The sequence below is a fragment of the Cupressus sempervirens genome, chromosome 2, assembly GCF_028749045.1.
Source record: "Cupressus sempervirens isolate cs-2001-9-10 chromosome 2, ASM2874904v1, whole genome shotgun sequence".
Taxonomy (NCBI): domain Eukaryota; kingdom Viridiplantae; phylum Streptophyta; class Pinopsida; order Cupressales; family Cupressaceae; genus Cupressus; species Cupressus sempervirens.
The window spans coordinates 190423553-190439097 of NC_143119.1; the positions used below are offsets into that span (position 1 = coordinate 190423553).

At 37.3% G+C, this 15545-nt stretch overlaps 1 protein-coding gene across 1 annotated transcript in view; it reads right to left on the bottom strand.

Moving 5' to 3' along the window:
* LOC149571718 (uncharacterized) overlaps nucleotides 1–15545 on the bottom strand; it is a 217332-nt gene that overhangs the window by 58956 nt on the left and 142831 nt on the right. Inside the window, exons 6-7 of the mRNA XM_089813128.1 lie at nucleotides 11092–11188; nucleotides 10739–10850 (exon numbers count right to left, since the gene is read on the bottom strand). Coding sequence (XP_089669254.1) covers nucleotides 10739–10850; nucleotides 11092–11188 — 209 coding nt within the window. The remainder of the gene's footprint in view (nucleotides 1–10738; nucleotides 10851–11091; nucleotides 11189–15545) is intronic.

Genomic DNA, 15545 nt, shown 5'->3' on the forward strand with positions numbered 1-15545 from the left:
AGAGCGATTTGAAGTACATACAAAAAAGAGACATTACATCACAAGCCTACCAAGCAATCTCCTGGTTTACCAAGCCTCAGTTACTAGCCCTTCTCAAAATTCGCTCCTACACTTCATCCTCTTCTCCAAGCTGGATGACTCATGACTAAAGACTCCACAAGACTGCTTACTTATACCCAACTAAGCCACAGGTCGGCCTAGCCCATTACAAATTAAAATAAAGCCTTACATTAAATGTTTGCATAAGCCACAAGTTGGCTACAACACAAATTAAATACCCATACACAAATTAAATGCTAAGAGTCAACTCACAGACAATTCAGGCATTCCACCAGACCTAATTGAGTTCCTTCATTGACCCAGCACCAATATGTATCGAGTCCTCTAGAAGCAACCGAGCCCCTTCATTGACCGAGTTGACTCAAGAAACACTATTGTCGAGATGCCAATATCTTCCGAGTGCCCCAAGCTTCACCGAACGTCCTCATTAACCGAGTTACTCGGTTAACACAACAACCAAACCAACTCAGTATCGACCAAATCACACTTCATCCTTTGATCGAGTCCTCCAACTCCAAGGTCAAACCATACCATCATAAAAGATTGCTAGCCAACCAAGGATGCTCCTACATCAGACACCCCATGTTCAAAAAGATGTTCTTAGTAGCTAGAAGAACATCTTCTGGGATTCAACACATAAATCCCAAATTGATTCTTCACATACATATCCTCCAAGTCTTCAACTTGTACGCTCTTTCACTTGACCTTTTGCTTCTTCACATCCATCCTTGGTGTGCTACAAGTCTACTTTCCATGTTGATCTCCAACCACCTCAAAATCGTTCAATTCAACTTGCCTGTCAATACTCAGGTTCCTCCTACTGAGCTCTTCATTCTGCAAAGGAATTAGGGAATGCTTCCTTCCACCTTTCACAATTGAAAACACGTTCTTGACACAATCATGGACAACCCTGCAATCATACTGGCAAGGTCAACCAAGCAATATATGACAATTGTTCATGTCCACAATATCACAAAACACTTGATCCTTATACTACCCAATTTGGAAATCAACAAGGCATTGCTCCCTCACTTCCAAAGCATGCTTACCTTGCAACTAACCAATCCTATATGGATAACGATGTCTCATTCTCTTCAAACCAAGTTTCTGAACCATCTCCTTAATAACAATTTTATTAGTACTACCACCATCCACAATCACATCGCAGACTTTACCACCAGACTTACAACGAGTCTTGAACAAACTAGTCCTCTGACAAGAGTCCAATGTCCTCTGACCAACTAGTTTCGCCGAGCTAGCAAACTCTCTCCTTGCTCAGGTTGACTATCATGATCTTCAACCTCATTCACAACAGCAATTCTTCTATCACTAGCTTTAGGACATTCATAAAATCTATGGCTTACTTCTCCACATTTGTAGCAAGTACCCTTAAACTCACCTCTACTTGTTGTTCTCTTCTAGTCAATAGGTTTTGGTCCATCTTCATCACTTGGTTTAGCTTTTGCCGAGCTATCCTACTTCTCCTTCCCTCTAGCATTACCTTGACTTTTCCTCTTTAATTTAATCTTTGGCCTTCAGGGCATACTGATAAGCATCTTCAAGTGAATCAATCTTCCACAAACCAACCTCATCTTGGATAATGAATCTCAAACCATTAATGTACCGAGCTACCTTCTCCTTCAGACCGAATAGTCAACTTGTAGAACTTCTCTGTATAATCTTTCATTTGTCTTATCTTTCTGCTTCAGATTCTACAACCTCTTAAACAACTCAAGTTCATAATCAGTAGGAATGAACTTAGCCTTCAACTTAGTTACCATCAATCTCCACTTATTGATCTTCATTTCACCTTCCTCCTCTCTGTCTCTTTGCAATTCTTTCCACCAAAGAGCAACATGTCCTTTCAACTTAGTTTGTGCCAACCTTACTCTAAGTGGATCCTTAATATCCTCAAGCTCAAAGTAGTCTTCCAATTCACCAATCCAATCAATCAGGTCTTCATGACTTGAAGTACCTGAGAAATTAGAAACCTCCATCTTATGCTTTAACTTCAACAGAGATCCAAACCTAGCAAACTGACGAGCCCTATTTGCCATAGGTCTCTCCACACGATCAGTTCTGTCCTCACCACTCAATCCAGCAACTTCAAAGTCTTCAACAACCTCCTCATAACCATCTTCAGTACCCACAGGCCGAGGCACACTACCTATAGCACTCATAATTTTACCAATCACGTCACTCTTCATCAATGCAATCTCAGATCTAAATTCTGCTTTAATCTTTCTCTAAGATCCTTTCCTCCATAGCATCACTAAGATTATCAATTGCCTTAGGGTGCAACCTTCTTGAAGGCATCTTTCAAGATCCTTTGCAAACCCAAAGCAATAAATCCACAAATCTAGAAGATCAATCAGCTCCACAAGATCAACCTTCACCAAGTGCTAGTGCAAACTGCCTCAACTTTGGCACTCGGTCTACACACTCAGGAACAACTGTGCTCTGATAACAGCTAATGCAGCGAGAATCGGAGGGTACCCCTACTAGAGGTAATCCGGATCCATACAAATTACCACATAATGGAAACACAACACAAGATACACAAATACAAGATCTAATACCCAATGCAACTCTTTATTCATAAAACAACTATTTACATGCAAAGTGCCCAACTGTAAGGCCTTCCGGGATAGGGCCAAATACAAAAATCGACAGGTTTGACCTAAGACTACCTTGGCAAGGTTACTAGGATTTGACAACATGTTACATGGTGGAATCGCATGAGCTATAAAAGGAACATTATAATAAATAATATAAAATAAACATAATTCTTACCTTTAAAAGAATTATTAAAGAATTTATTATTTAATCATTATTATACACTCAAATACGAACATATGTATATAAAATTAAGGTGGCATCAATATATTATAAATTATAATCTAATGATGCCACCTTATCAATACATACACATGAACGTAGATAAGAATATATAATAATAATAAAATAATAATGAAAACTCTTTAACTTCTTATTTTTCTTCTTTTCTTCCCTCTTTTTTTTCTCTCTTTAATCAATTTGAATGGCTTTTGAATGGATTCTTGCAACTGAAGGAAGCCGTAGAGTCAAGCTCTTCTCTATATTATACAGTCTCATAATTGTATTACAAGACACTTTTTCATTCTTCCTCATTGCTGTTGGTGGCTCTCTAAGTAACTCAAATTTATTTCTGATTGAAATTACTGCACCTCTGTTTTCTTTTCTCTCTCACGTTCCTTGCCTGCGGAAATCAAAATCAACAGTGGAGTCTGCTTAATTGACCTCAGAGCATTCAAGGACATATCCATGGAGTCGAGTAAGAATACTGTCGAACCAAGTATTGCCATTTGTGTTTCCTTTAATGCTGAGTCTGTTGAATCGTATAATTCCATTGTGTATATTTTTCTTTAATGCTAAGTTTGTCGGGTTTCATGTAGAATACAAGAACCAAATGCATATACCACAAAAACATGTTTGCATTTTCTTTCCATATATCACACCAATCGTATCTTTTGTGTATTGATGCATAGAATCCATAATGATGAACTCTATTTATTTCAGACCGAGTTCAAAGTAATAACATTTAGATTATAACATATGGAATCTGATAATCATTGATGTTATTTTAGCATATCAATCCTGTGTAACAAATATCTTAGATTCAGAATTTAAAATATATATCCGTTTATATCACACAAAGATGGAAATGAAATCATGTAACCAAACACCGAGGAATTCACCAGCAATGATGCATTTTTAGGTGAAGAGGTGTAAAGCAAAAATTGTGGATATGAACTCGTGAGCACCTAGGAATCACCGACATGATGGCCCGAACAGTGAGGTGTAGAGAGTCTGCACAAATAAGAAAGGAATCATAACAAACAAATAATATGCTAAAAAAATACTATAATAGCTCATGCATGTTCCAATTATGTAAAAGTTGTCAAGTTGAGTGGTGGAGATCGGGTTTGTAGCCCCAATTTGAAATCCTTGGCCAGGGTAGAATTTAGGCAGATGTACCTAACATGTGATCTTTTTTTATTGTCCAAACGCTTCAGTTATTTTGGAGAATAACTGTTGGGACTTCAACCCACCTGATTACTCTGATGGTTGGGCTTATGAACATTCCAAGCCCGGTCCCAAGATAGGGAGGTTTGTTCTATTAATTTAGAATGTGTGGGGATAAGTAATGGTCCACAGTTGGAAGGTTAAGCCTATGTCAATGCTTCTCCTCTCACCAATGCTGAGGCTTGGACAATAGGTTAAAGAGATTCTTCTGTTTATACTATATGTTTTCTTTCACTTTTAATCTCTGAAAGAATAGATAGATTTTTTTTGGAGAAATCATTTACTATAAGTACTTTGCTTCAAATGATATGATTAGCCGTTATTTTATTTTTAGTTGAATATTTAGAATTAATCAAATTATAAGCAATAGATAAATATCTCTTTTTGTCTTTCGGAAATCCAGCTGAATATGTATGATAGATTGAAAAGAGTTTCTTTCAGTTATAATCAGTTGGTAAAAATCAATGTCATGTGAAATGAAATCTGTTATTTGTGAAATTAGTTTGATTTGAGATTAAAATTTGGTTAGAAAATTAGTATGTTACACCAAGACTGCAAATTGGATGCATATGGATGTGTGAAAATGATCGCTTTCGTATTTAAAAGTGTGACCTTTTACCATTATCGGGTTCTCTAGAGGTAATTATGTGGTAAAAATTGAATCATCTTTACTTGAGATAAACATGTAATCGGGTTCGGCAGACATAATTGCATGTGTTGGAGAATGGATGACGTATGGCTTGGCATGGAAGGTGAAAGCATGTATATGCACTCGCATTCCCAGGTAGGAATCCTCAACTTTCTTCCAAAAAAGAAATCAAAACAAGCAACAAAAAAACAAGAAAAACAAAGAACAAAACAAAAACATACCTCTTGCAATTGAATTAAACATGAAAAACTTCAAGATATCCCTTTACATGCAATTTTGTTTTTGGAGTTTGGAGGAGGTTTAACATTTGCAAATGAGAAGATTCCACACTTATTTAAAGACAAAATGCAAAGAAATGGGCTGGATTTGAACAAATGAACAAAAACGAGCCAAAGAATGCAATAATGTAGCAAAACAAGTAAGAAATACAAGCAAAGTTAAAACCTTCTACTTAGTTGGCGTTGAATGATCCAAAAATGGAGGAAAGAGAAGTTTAGATGAACAAGTCTTCTCCAAAATCAGGCTTTCCACATGCAAACGCATGCAGCAACTAAGTGCCTTTGACAAATTCAAAGTTGCAAATCATGATCCCCAAGGTCAAATGCATGAGAGTTTTTTAATGTAGATGCCAAAATGTGGTCTTCAATCCCCTTCAAATGCAAAACATTTTAAGTAAATACATATCCTTGGGTATTTTTAGAGAAAAACGTGCCCTACAAATGCATTTACATGAGCCATTTTTGGTTGAAATGGTGTCAAACGTGAATTTCAAATGTATATACATGCATTCAAATGCTAAAGCGTGCCCTCCAAATGCATATACATGGACGTTTTTGCTTGTCTTTGGGCATTTTTAGAGAAAGATCTGCCCTTTTGCTGCTATTACATGACATGTTCAGGCATGTAATGGGCAAAAACATGGATTTCAAATGCATTTACATGCATCTAAATGCCCAATCGCACTCTATTGGTGCCATTGCATGTAATTTTTCTTCCTCAAACTCGAACGTTTTGCTTGTGGGACGAAATCAGATGCTAAACATGCAAAGACATTTAAAATAAGCATGTATTTGAGTTGGAAGTGCACATTGCACCCTGAGGATCATTAGATGCAATGCCTAGCATGTATAACACACTTTCCATGCAAATCGGACTCTAAAAGAGTGATTGCATATTTAAAATGACTTGGAAATGTCATGTTTTAGTGCAAAATGCACTCTAGGAGGCCATTTACATGTGACGTCTAGGATGGAAATGTGTCTTTACATGCAAATCAGACTCTAGAAAGGTCATTGCATATGTTTTTAAAACTTAGCAATTACATGTTTGGAGTCTTTTGATGCAAATTGCACTCTACGAGTGCAATTACATGCAACGTTTTTTCACGTAAAAGGAAGTCTTCATGTAATTGGACTCTTGGAAGCCCTTTACATGTTTAAAATGACTTGCTTTTCCATTTGCCTTAGTCAATCTTTCCATTCAAGTGCACAACCCTACTCTATGTATTCAATTGCATGAAGCATTTTTGAAAAAAGACATGTAATTGAGTTGAGCAACTTAAACTTCCTATTTAGCATATCTAATTGTTTATTGACTAAAAATCACTTTAAATGGGTCAAAATAGAATATTTACACTTTATAGTTTACTAAAATTTAACATAAAGTGCACTATAGTCACCAAAATCATTTACAGACTCTTCCCTAAATCTTATATAGATGTTCAAGATTGAATTCAGGCTGAAAGCTTGTATTGAATTTGACAATCATTTCATTGTCCAAAAGATTAACAAATTGAGAAGTTGTGAGGGTTAGGACCTTTGAATATTGTAGAGTTGGAGTTCTCAAAGAGACAATCTATTGCTCCTTAGGGCTGGAGCCCTTAATGGTGTAATTGGACAAAAAGATTTGTGAGACTACATTAGGACAATAACTTCTAGCCTTCTAGTAGTCTTTGCATTGGTGGTCTTCTCCTGCATTGGGTTCCCACGTCACATCTTGTGCATTGTCTCTTGTACAATGTATTCTATTTATTTTTTAGGTTGGCTTTATATGAAGAGATGCTCATGAAAATAGATTGGTCAGCGAATTTAAATTGGTTCAAAGGTTATTATACACTCGTAATTCACCCACACCTTCTTAGTAGTGTAATTGTGTTCTGCAATTGGTATCAATGCAAGTTCTTGCCACAAGATGTAATCAGTCTAAGTAGATCCTATGATTAGAGCACATGGCCAATTTAGGAGCATCTTCCAATAAGGCACCCCTATTTGATGGGATTAACTATGTTTTTTGGAGTATCAGGATGGAGAGCTATATTGCCTCTATAAGTTACGATGCCGCGATGTCAGTTGAAAATGGTTATACTTTACCTAAAGCTCCCTTGAAAGATGCTGCAAAAGAGAAAGATTGTGAAAATAATGCTAAGGCTAGGAATGCTTTGTTATGTGGTTTGGCTAATAATGAATTCGCTAAAATTATGCACTATAAGACTGCAAAAGAAATATGGGTCAAATTGAAAGGTATTTATGAAGGAGATGACAAAGTCAAACATGCAAAACTACAAAAATATAAGGCTAGATTTGAAGAATTAAAAATGAAAGAGGAAGAATATATAGCAGAGTATCTCTTAAGAGAAGAAAGGAGAAATAATGTTGTTTATTGATTTTTGAAACGTTAACAAGGCATCAAAGAAATATAATTATCTACTGCGATCACTGGACAAACTGTTACACATAGTAAATGGATCACAAATGATGTCTTTAGTAGATGGATATTCAAGATACATCCAAGTAATAGTTGAAGAGGAAGATCAATTGAAAACAACTTTCACCACCAAGTAAGGAACATTTGCTTACTGGAAAATGGCATTCGGCTTTGTTGATGAGTTTTATACCACTACAACATCAAGATGAAACACTCAATGCTTTAAGATGAAACATCAAATATTGAAACCTCCCTTGAATAAAGATGCCATGAATGTTAAAGATTGCAAAGAAAGATCATCAAATTAACTCCAAGGTTCCTTCTAATAGGTTGCAAAGAAAGATCATCGAATTAACTCCAAGGTTCCTTATAATAGAAGACTTAATTGAAATTATGTCATATGCTAGTATCACAAAGGCACTTACGCTAGTTTACTAGACTTTATCAACTTGATTTACAATGATATAGAAATTGAGTGCAAATAATTGTTACGACTTTCAACTTGCAAAATCAAATGCATATGAAGTTGAAGTTGAACTTGGGGATCTAAACTATTTCTACTTCTACTCTAGGATTGTAAAGATCCAAAACTGGACAACAAGAGAAGGAACCAATCACACTTAACTTATTGTTAGAAGTGAAAGCAAACGGTGGATCATAGAATTCTTAATTCCCCTGCAACATGACCAAACAATAATGTAGTGAAGAAAATATTCAAGAGAAACTCATATGTTGCAATATGTTTTAAACACAATAAGTCAATCATTCAATTTCCACATTTCATTTTCCAGAATGGATTTTAACATTAGTATTAGGAATTGACTTATATTGGTCTGAATTCACAATCTGGAAATTTACATAAACAAATGCAATTCGATAACACTTGCACCTAGTTAATGCTGTACGTATCCTGTTTCATTCACGAGTGCATGATAATGGATGAGTTCTTCTTGCCCCTCCGATTAGTTAGACCTGTATGGCCTGAGTTTATGACCACTATGGTACCCGTCTCAACTGCTGAAAATGGTCTTGGGAGTTGGTATGTCTAACCCGCGGTCCCCTTGGTCCCTTGCGGTAGCTAAATCATACACACCTGCTGATTGATGGAGCTTGCGGCTTGCCATTCCATCACTAAGACATCATGCTAATCCCCAGCCTCTTTGCATTCAGATCTCCAGCCTGGGTGTGACTGTTGGTGAAAGCTATGAGTGCCACTCGACTGTATCTGTTATTGTCGTGCCTTTCACTACTATCACAGTTCATCGAAACTTGTTGTACACTCCATTGTCTACCACAGGGATGGCCCAACTGGGTCTGCCCTGCTCACGTATCAATATGTATTTTTTACCACTCTTGCTGCTGCACAACGTCTCACCCCTTCGTTTATAGCAGACCCTTGATCATACTGCCTTACCAACAATTATATAGAAATTATGCACAAATACTGCCAACCGACTGCTATAGAAATAATGCACCAATACTGTCAACCAATTACTATTGAATGTGGGAACTAATGGAGCACTATTATTCTTTTCTTTCCATACCTGAATCTGATGTACTCTGACAAGGCATATTGGGGCTACATCCAGCTTTCTAAACTTCTTAAGGGGTTTCGTCCTTAAGAAAGCACAGTCACATTTAAGCAACCTGTTTGTATTTTATCAATATCATATATCATGGCATGAATCCCAATGTAGCTCCTTGCTTTTAAAACCTCGATATGAGGAGAAATACGAACTAGGCAATGTGGGATAAAAGCCTATTTTGTGTTTTAGTCACTTAAGTTACTTTTGTCATAAAGTGACCAAGTCAAAGTGACTTTAAGTCATAAAGTAACTTTATAAAATAAAGTGACTTAACTACAGGAAGCTCCACACTTAAATATCTCCCCAACGAAACCCAACAGAATCCCGTGACTGGCTGGCATCCTAAAAATTAATGCCGTTAGCCTATCTAGATGGAAAGATAGACCAACAAGGCGCCATAAGGCCTAGCGTGGAGAAGGGGATATTACAAGGATGCAACGTATCATGGATATCCTTATGAGTCTACTAGGTTTTGTCTTGTTGCCAACTCCACAAAATTAGTGCAATCTTCTAAGGTAAACTTTAAGATGTTCAAACCACCAACATTACATCAATATAATCAATGAATGCATAGTAATGTGAAAGTAATCATTTAAGTTAAGTTCATAACTATGTCACTCAACCATGCAAGCCAAGACTTACAATCAGTAAGCATCTAGTGGTTTGGTCTATAAGAGAGTTTAATAATGAGACATCCACAGAAATTATCATGCAATCTAAACTAGTTGGAACACATTTAATCTAAGTATTGAAGAGCAGTCATCTCTTAGATGATGATTTCCATTATCAGATCATTGGGCAGACATTTGGATTACATTTTGCATGCTCTATGGGTTTGTTTTCCCAGATCATGAGACATGTCTTCAAACTTGTCTTCTGACCTCTCTAAAGACCCAATTTTTTCAAACTTGTCCTCAGAATTTCAAACTGTTGTATTTGGTTATAAACTTCATTTACAAGCTTAAAATGTTTGATTTTCTAATCTATAGAGATTCAACACAACAGTAAAATCAAGGACACAAAAGTCTGAAGCTAGTTCCTTAATAAGATTTATCATTTATCAATATAAAATGTTAATTTGTAGCTTTCAACATGATCATGGCTGCAAACAAGGGAGAAATAGCAAGGAAGGCACAATTTGAAGATGCTTATGGAGAGCTATTATCCTGAGTCTCAGATGTCGTCCATGTGGAAGACAGTTAGTGATACCAACCTTGAACACTTGAGCATAAGAAGATTGATGAAGATAATGTATGGAACCAAGGATCACCTACCTTATCCACTGGCAGTCAACATCATGAGAAGTGGTATTTGTCATGCAGCTGCATTCCCACCACCCATCCAGTACAATGAGATAATGGTAGAGTGTAGGAAACACTATAATCCACAGTCCAGGACAGTTAATAATTTTAAAGGAATGGTTGCATTAGTGGGAGAGGAAGCAATGATGGAAATTTTTGAAATTCCCTATTATCCAAGGATGCAAATATGTACCAAAGAGGAAGCACAGTCCATGTTTGAAAAAAAACCAGAAGCATATATGGACATCATCAACAAGACTTGGATCATGAGCCAACAAGACATTTCTGTAAACATTACATTTCACTTCTGGAACATCAACAACAGCATTATAGAACACTAAATTTTATCTTTTAATGAAAAATATAAATTATACCTGTTACACTAAATGTCTTAGACATTGAAGATGTAATAATGGTGCGCTCCAGCATGCCAGGTAGTGAAGCTAAACTTATGTGTTCTGAATCAAATGTTATATGTTCATATACCTATATGGTACAAATGAATTAGATGTTGTACAGGCTCTTAATAAAACCAAATTGACATATATAAATTATCCTGGACAAGTACAATTTATTTTTTTTCCATATTATAGCTTCTATAAATTGAATTCTAGAAAAATGGATGTGCAATTGTATCAACCGAATGTACTGAAAACAATAAATTGCAACTTGAGTGCACATCTAACTTACTAATAACAAAGATAATTTGACTACAGAAATTCCATACTTCATCAGTTATTGCAAGACAGTCCATTCTGCAGCACATTTCTGCAATAATCATAAGCTCGTTTTTGCTGAAAACCTTCCCTGTTGGATTGTGAGGACTATTGCAATCTGTGTTAGTCAAAATGATAGAACACATCTACTGTACTATTATTTCCAAAATATGGCATTCAAAAGAGATTTAATGTTAAATGGATTTACGATTTTGACTTGGAAGGCAGAATTTGAAGGCACTTTAAACTGTAAACCTAAAAAAGGGTCAAATGAGCCCCCCAATTTCATCACTATAATCTACCCTACTATGGTTTTCTTGTTTCTCATTTATGAGAGAAAAATATAAATTAAAATATAAAAGAATTGCACAGCTAAAGAATTCAGTATGTACTTCTAGAATACCAATTAATTTATGAAGGGATGTGTACATTGTAATGCCAAGACAGTTCCATGTTATGAATAAGTTTATATTATGGATACCATGAAATCCAGTTGCAGAATTGGGTTAGATTAACTTATTTGATAATACAAATTCACTTATATAATAGTTCTGAAGGTATGATTTGCAAAATGGCTTTAATAACCTGCTAGGATGAGGTAACTTATATCCTAAACCAGGTAGCTAATTTGTTAAATGTTCATTAGATAATTCATCACCCTAAACCAGGTGAATTATTCACATGACTTTTGTTGAACATGTGCTTTATAATTTAAATTGAGCAGAAAGATATGTATGATGTTACCCAGGGATGCGTCCCCAGTATATTTTCAGCCGCCCCCATCACGTAAACGTCTTGGAGACTTGAGGACAGCTAGGGGACTTTGAATCTCAAAGTAACACAAATTTGGCATATAAATTCTGCTGATTCTTATATTTTAAAGTTCTATTGTACATGCTTTATCCATGTTTTCATATAAATATTTTAAATTTCTCTATATATTTTTATTTTCCCTATTGTTATATAGCCATCCTCATTTTCCTTCCCCCCCCCCCCATCCCCAAAATCGGAAAAAAAATTGCCATCCCGAAAACCTGCCTCACTATCCCTAGTCGTCCCCGTCTAGGAAACTTAGGGGAATATAGATAAACTGTCTGCTTGTGCATATACAGCATAAAGAAGCAGTGCTATCACTCCAAATGGCAAAAAATGTTCTATTGAGACACCAAATAATCTATCTGCATATCTCTATGCTCTAAAACATGATCGACAATAAAATGGTAAACATCAAGTGGTCCTCTTATAAATTTGATGATAGATTGAAACACCACAATTTCAAGATTAAGCTATCAAGATTTCAAGATTTCCATGTATGTCAGAATAAGTCAAAGGGATCTAAACACTCCTTCAGATTTGACAAAGGCATGCTTCACACTTACTTAATTTTCTCCAGGTCTTCCCATAAATTCAAGGTTGGAATAGTCAAAAACTCCTTATATCACAATTATTGTCTGTGTGAAAAGTCTGTCAAACATTTTCTTGGACCTGACATTAATGAAAAATAAGCTTAGTTATGAGTTAGCAGTTTTCTTCCACAATCATTATACCCTCGTGGGGTAACAGAGATGTAATATCCCCATCATAAAATAGATAATTAATCAAATCTTTGTTAATGGGCCGATTGATTTAAAATATCTCAAACCCATTTTAGTTTTGTTTACATAGGTAAGTTTAGCTGTCGACTATCTTTATACACCCTCAGAAAGTTTTCCTAAAGGGTATTTAAACAAGCATGACTTGTAGGTAGTCGTAGGTATGCAATTTGGATCATTTCTTTGTATTGCGAATTCTTGTTGGAGTTCTCTATTGTTCGTCATTTCGGAAGTGAAAGACCTTCCCTATTTGGTCTGTAAAGTTTCGGTGGGATTCAACTCTTACCCTATTCCGTCGCCTATAACACTTTGCTCGGATCTGGCAAGCCAAAGCATCATCATATTGCGAATATTCATTGTGTTTAGTTTGATCTACTCTCTTGTCCTATGTATTTCCATTTATTGTTTGTTTGCTTTAAATCTCGCTATTTGTTCTCACTATCTTTTGGTCTACAATAACTCTTGGTGCATCATCCTACGAATTCCTGCCATCCATTTCTAGTCACCACTGTACATCGTACGGCCTCCCATTCCGGCAACACACTTCACATCATCCTATTCGGCACCCCTATATCGTATGTTCTTCCCAAGACCACTGTACGGCCACCTAGATTGAATGTACGGCCTCCTGCCACTCCCCATGGCTATCTATCTTCTATACGACAGATCCACCGTATGGCCCCTTCCTTCCACCCACCACCATTCAACCCCCCTCCAGTTGCACTTGTACGACCATCACTCTCCCATACGGACTCTTCCCTACCACTCCTGCCAACTCTTCCACCGTACAGCCTACTGAGTACACCTTCCAGTACCGTATGGATCCCACTCTGAGACCTACGAACGACAATTTGCTCCAATTGGGTTGTACGGCTATCAAATTTCTAGGACGGAACACTACATTGGTATCAGAGCTTCGATCCTACCAGCCTGTGGACAGTGAGTGAGAGTTTATAGTCGAAATAAAGAACCCATTCTGTTGATAGAATGGTTGTCGAACCAAAACCCACAGTTGTCAAACTCATGGCATTACTGAGGGAGCTTGCGAGGAATCAGGCACAGATCAATGATACTCAGCGACCCATGGAAGAGACTCTCAAGAAGTTGGCAAACAATAAAATATCTAGCGAACAAAATGGTCGCAACACAGACTTAGTGTCAGGTAAAGCAAACCCTCATCCAGCACACTCTCGACCTTCCATGTTGTCCTTTCCCCCACGAACGAAGGAACCACTCAAAGGGAAGCAACCAACCTTTGAAGAAATGCAAGAACAGTTGAGAGAAGATTGGAAAAATGCGAATTTGGAGGAAGATGTATCCTACAAAGATTATGCGGATTTGAGAATGAGATATTCGGGAGGCGGAAACAGAGGATACTTTAATGATGATCTTAAGAGGAAGTTGAGTAAAGTAAATCTGTCACCATTTGACGAATCTGGAACCATATCTGCGCGAGCATGGGTAATGAAGACAGATACTTACTTCAAGCTTAATCCCATGCCAGAAGAAGAAGCAATTAAATTTGCGGCCTTGCACTTAGACGGAGTTGTGCATGAATGGTGGCATCATGGCACCATCACACTAGGGCATGATCAAATAAATATCTATGCAGAATTCTCTAAGAGATTGATAGATCGATTTGACGACAAAGATCCGGAACTCAATTTCAAAGATTTGGCACAACTGAGGGAAACTGGAGGTTGACCAGTACATTGCAGAATTTTAGAAAAACTCTACTTTGGTCACGGACATTTCTGAAAGAAGACAGATAGTGCTCTTCATGGACGGACTAACAAAATCACTGAAGGGTTGGGTAAAAGGGTTCGATCCTGCCACCTTGTTAGAGGCCGCTAAGAAGGCAAGGAGTATGGCATCATCAACAATGTCATCCCACAAAATTACTCACATTCCAAACCGCTAGTGTTTTCGAAGGACAAAGATAACAAACGTCAACCGAGAAAGCCATTGTTGGATGACGCTACCAGACAGGAGCTCCGAAGGAAGGAGCTATGTTTCAACTGCAAAGGACCATGGAACCTAGGCACAGATGCCTCAGGAAAGGAAAAATTCACTACATTGAGCTCGTGTCCAATGATGAGGACGAACAGGAAGATATACCCTCTGAAGACAACCAACCCCAGGAGGACACCAAAATTGTTGGTTTGAACCGTACGGAAAGAATTGCAACATTGGTACGGTGGGGAGGAAATATCGCCCTAGCCAGTAGCCCGACATGCACAGTTTTTCGTGTACAAGGAACCCTTCAAGGACAAAGGGTTATGGTGATGCTTGATAGCAAACCCACCCTAAACTTCATACACTCATTTTTGGTGAAGCGAAGAGGTCTACCTATGGAGACACACGCATGATTCCAGGTCAAGGTTGCCGAAGGGAGTCTTCTGCCCTACACAGACCTTGTTCCTCAATTAAGTATCACAATGGCGAATCACTCGTTGACCAAGGATTTCTTCATAGTGGACCTTGATGACATAGAGCTTATTATGGGAATACAGTGAATGGAGACACTTGATGAATACACTCAAAGTTTCAAATGAATGGACTTCACTTTTGTTGTCGATAAAAAGAAGGTTGTTCTCTGCGGAATGGAAAATGAAGGTCCGAAGGAAGTTTCTGCACATCAGATGGAGGCAACTTTTCAGTGTGATGACGTTGCTTAGGTTGCACATTGTTTTGTCTCGCCAGACCCTATAAAAGGGCAATGTACACCTCCCCAGGATGATGATCTCCAAAATATTTTGAGTAATCATGATAGAGTTTTTATAGACATTCCCCCTAGTATACCGCCTCATTGAGCGTTTGAACGCACAATCATGTTGGAAGCAGGAGCCAAGCTAGTCATAACCACACCCTAT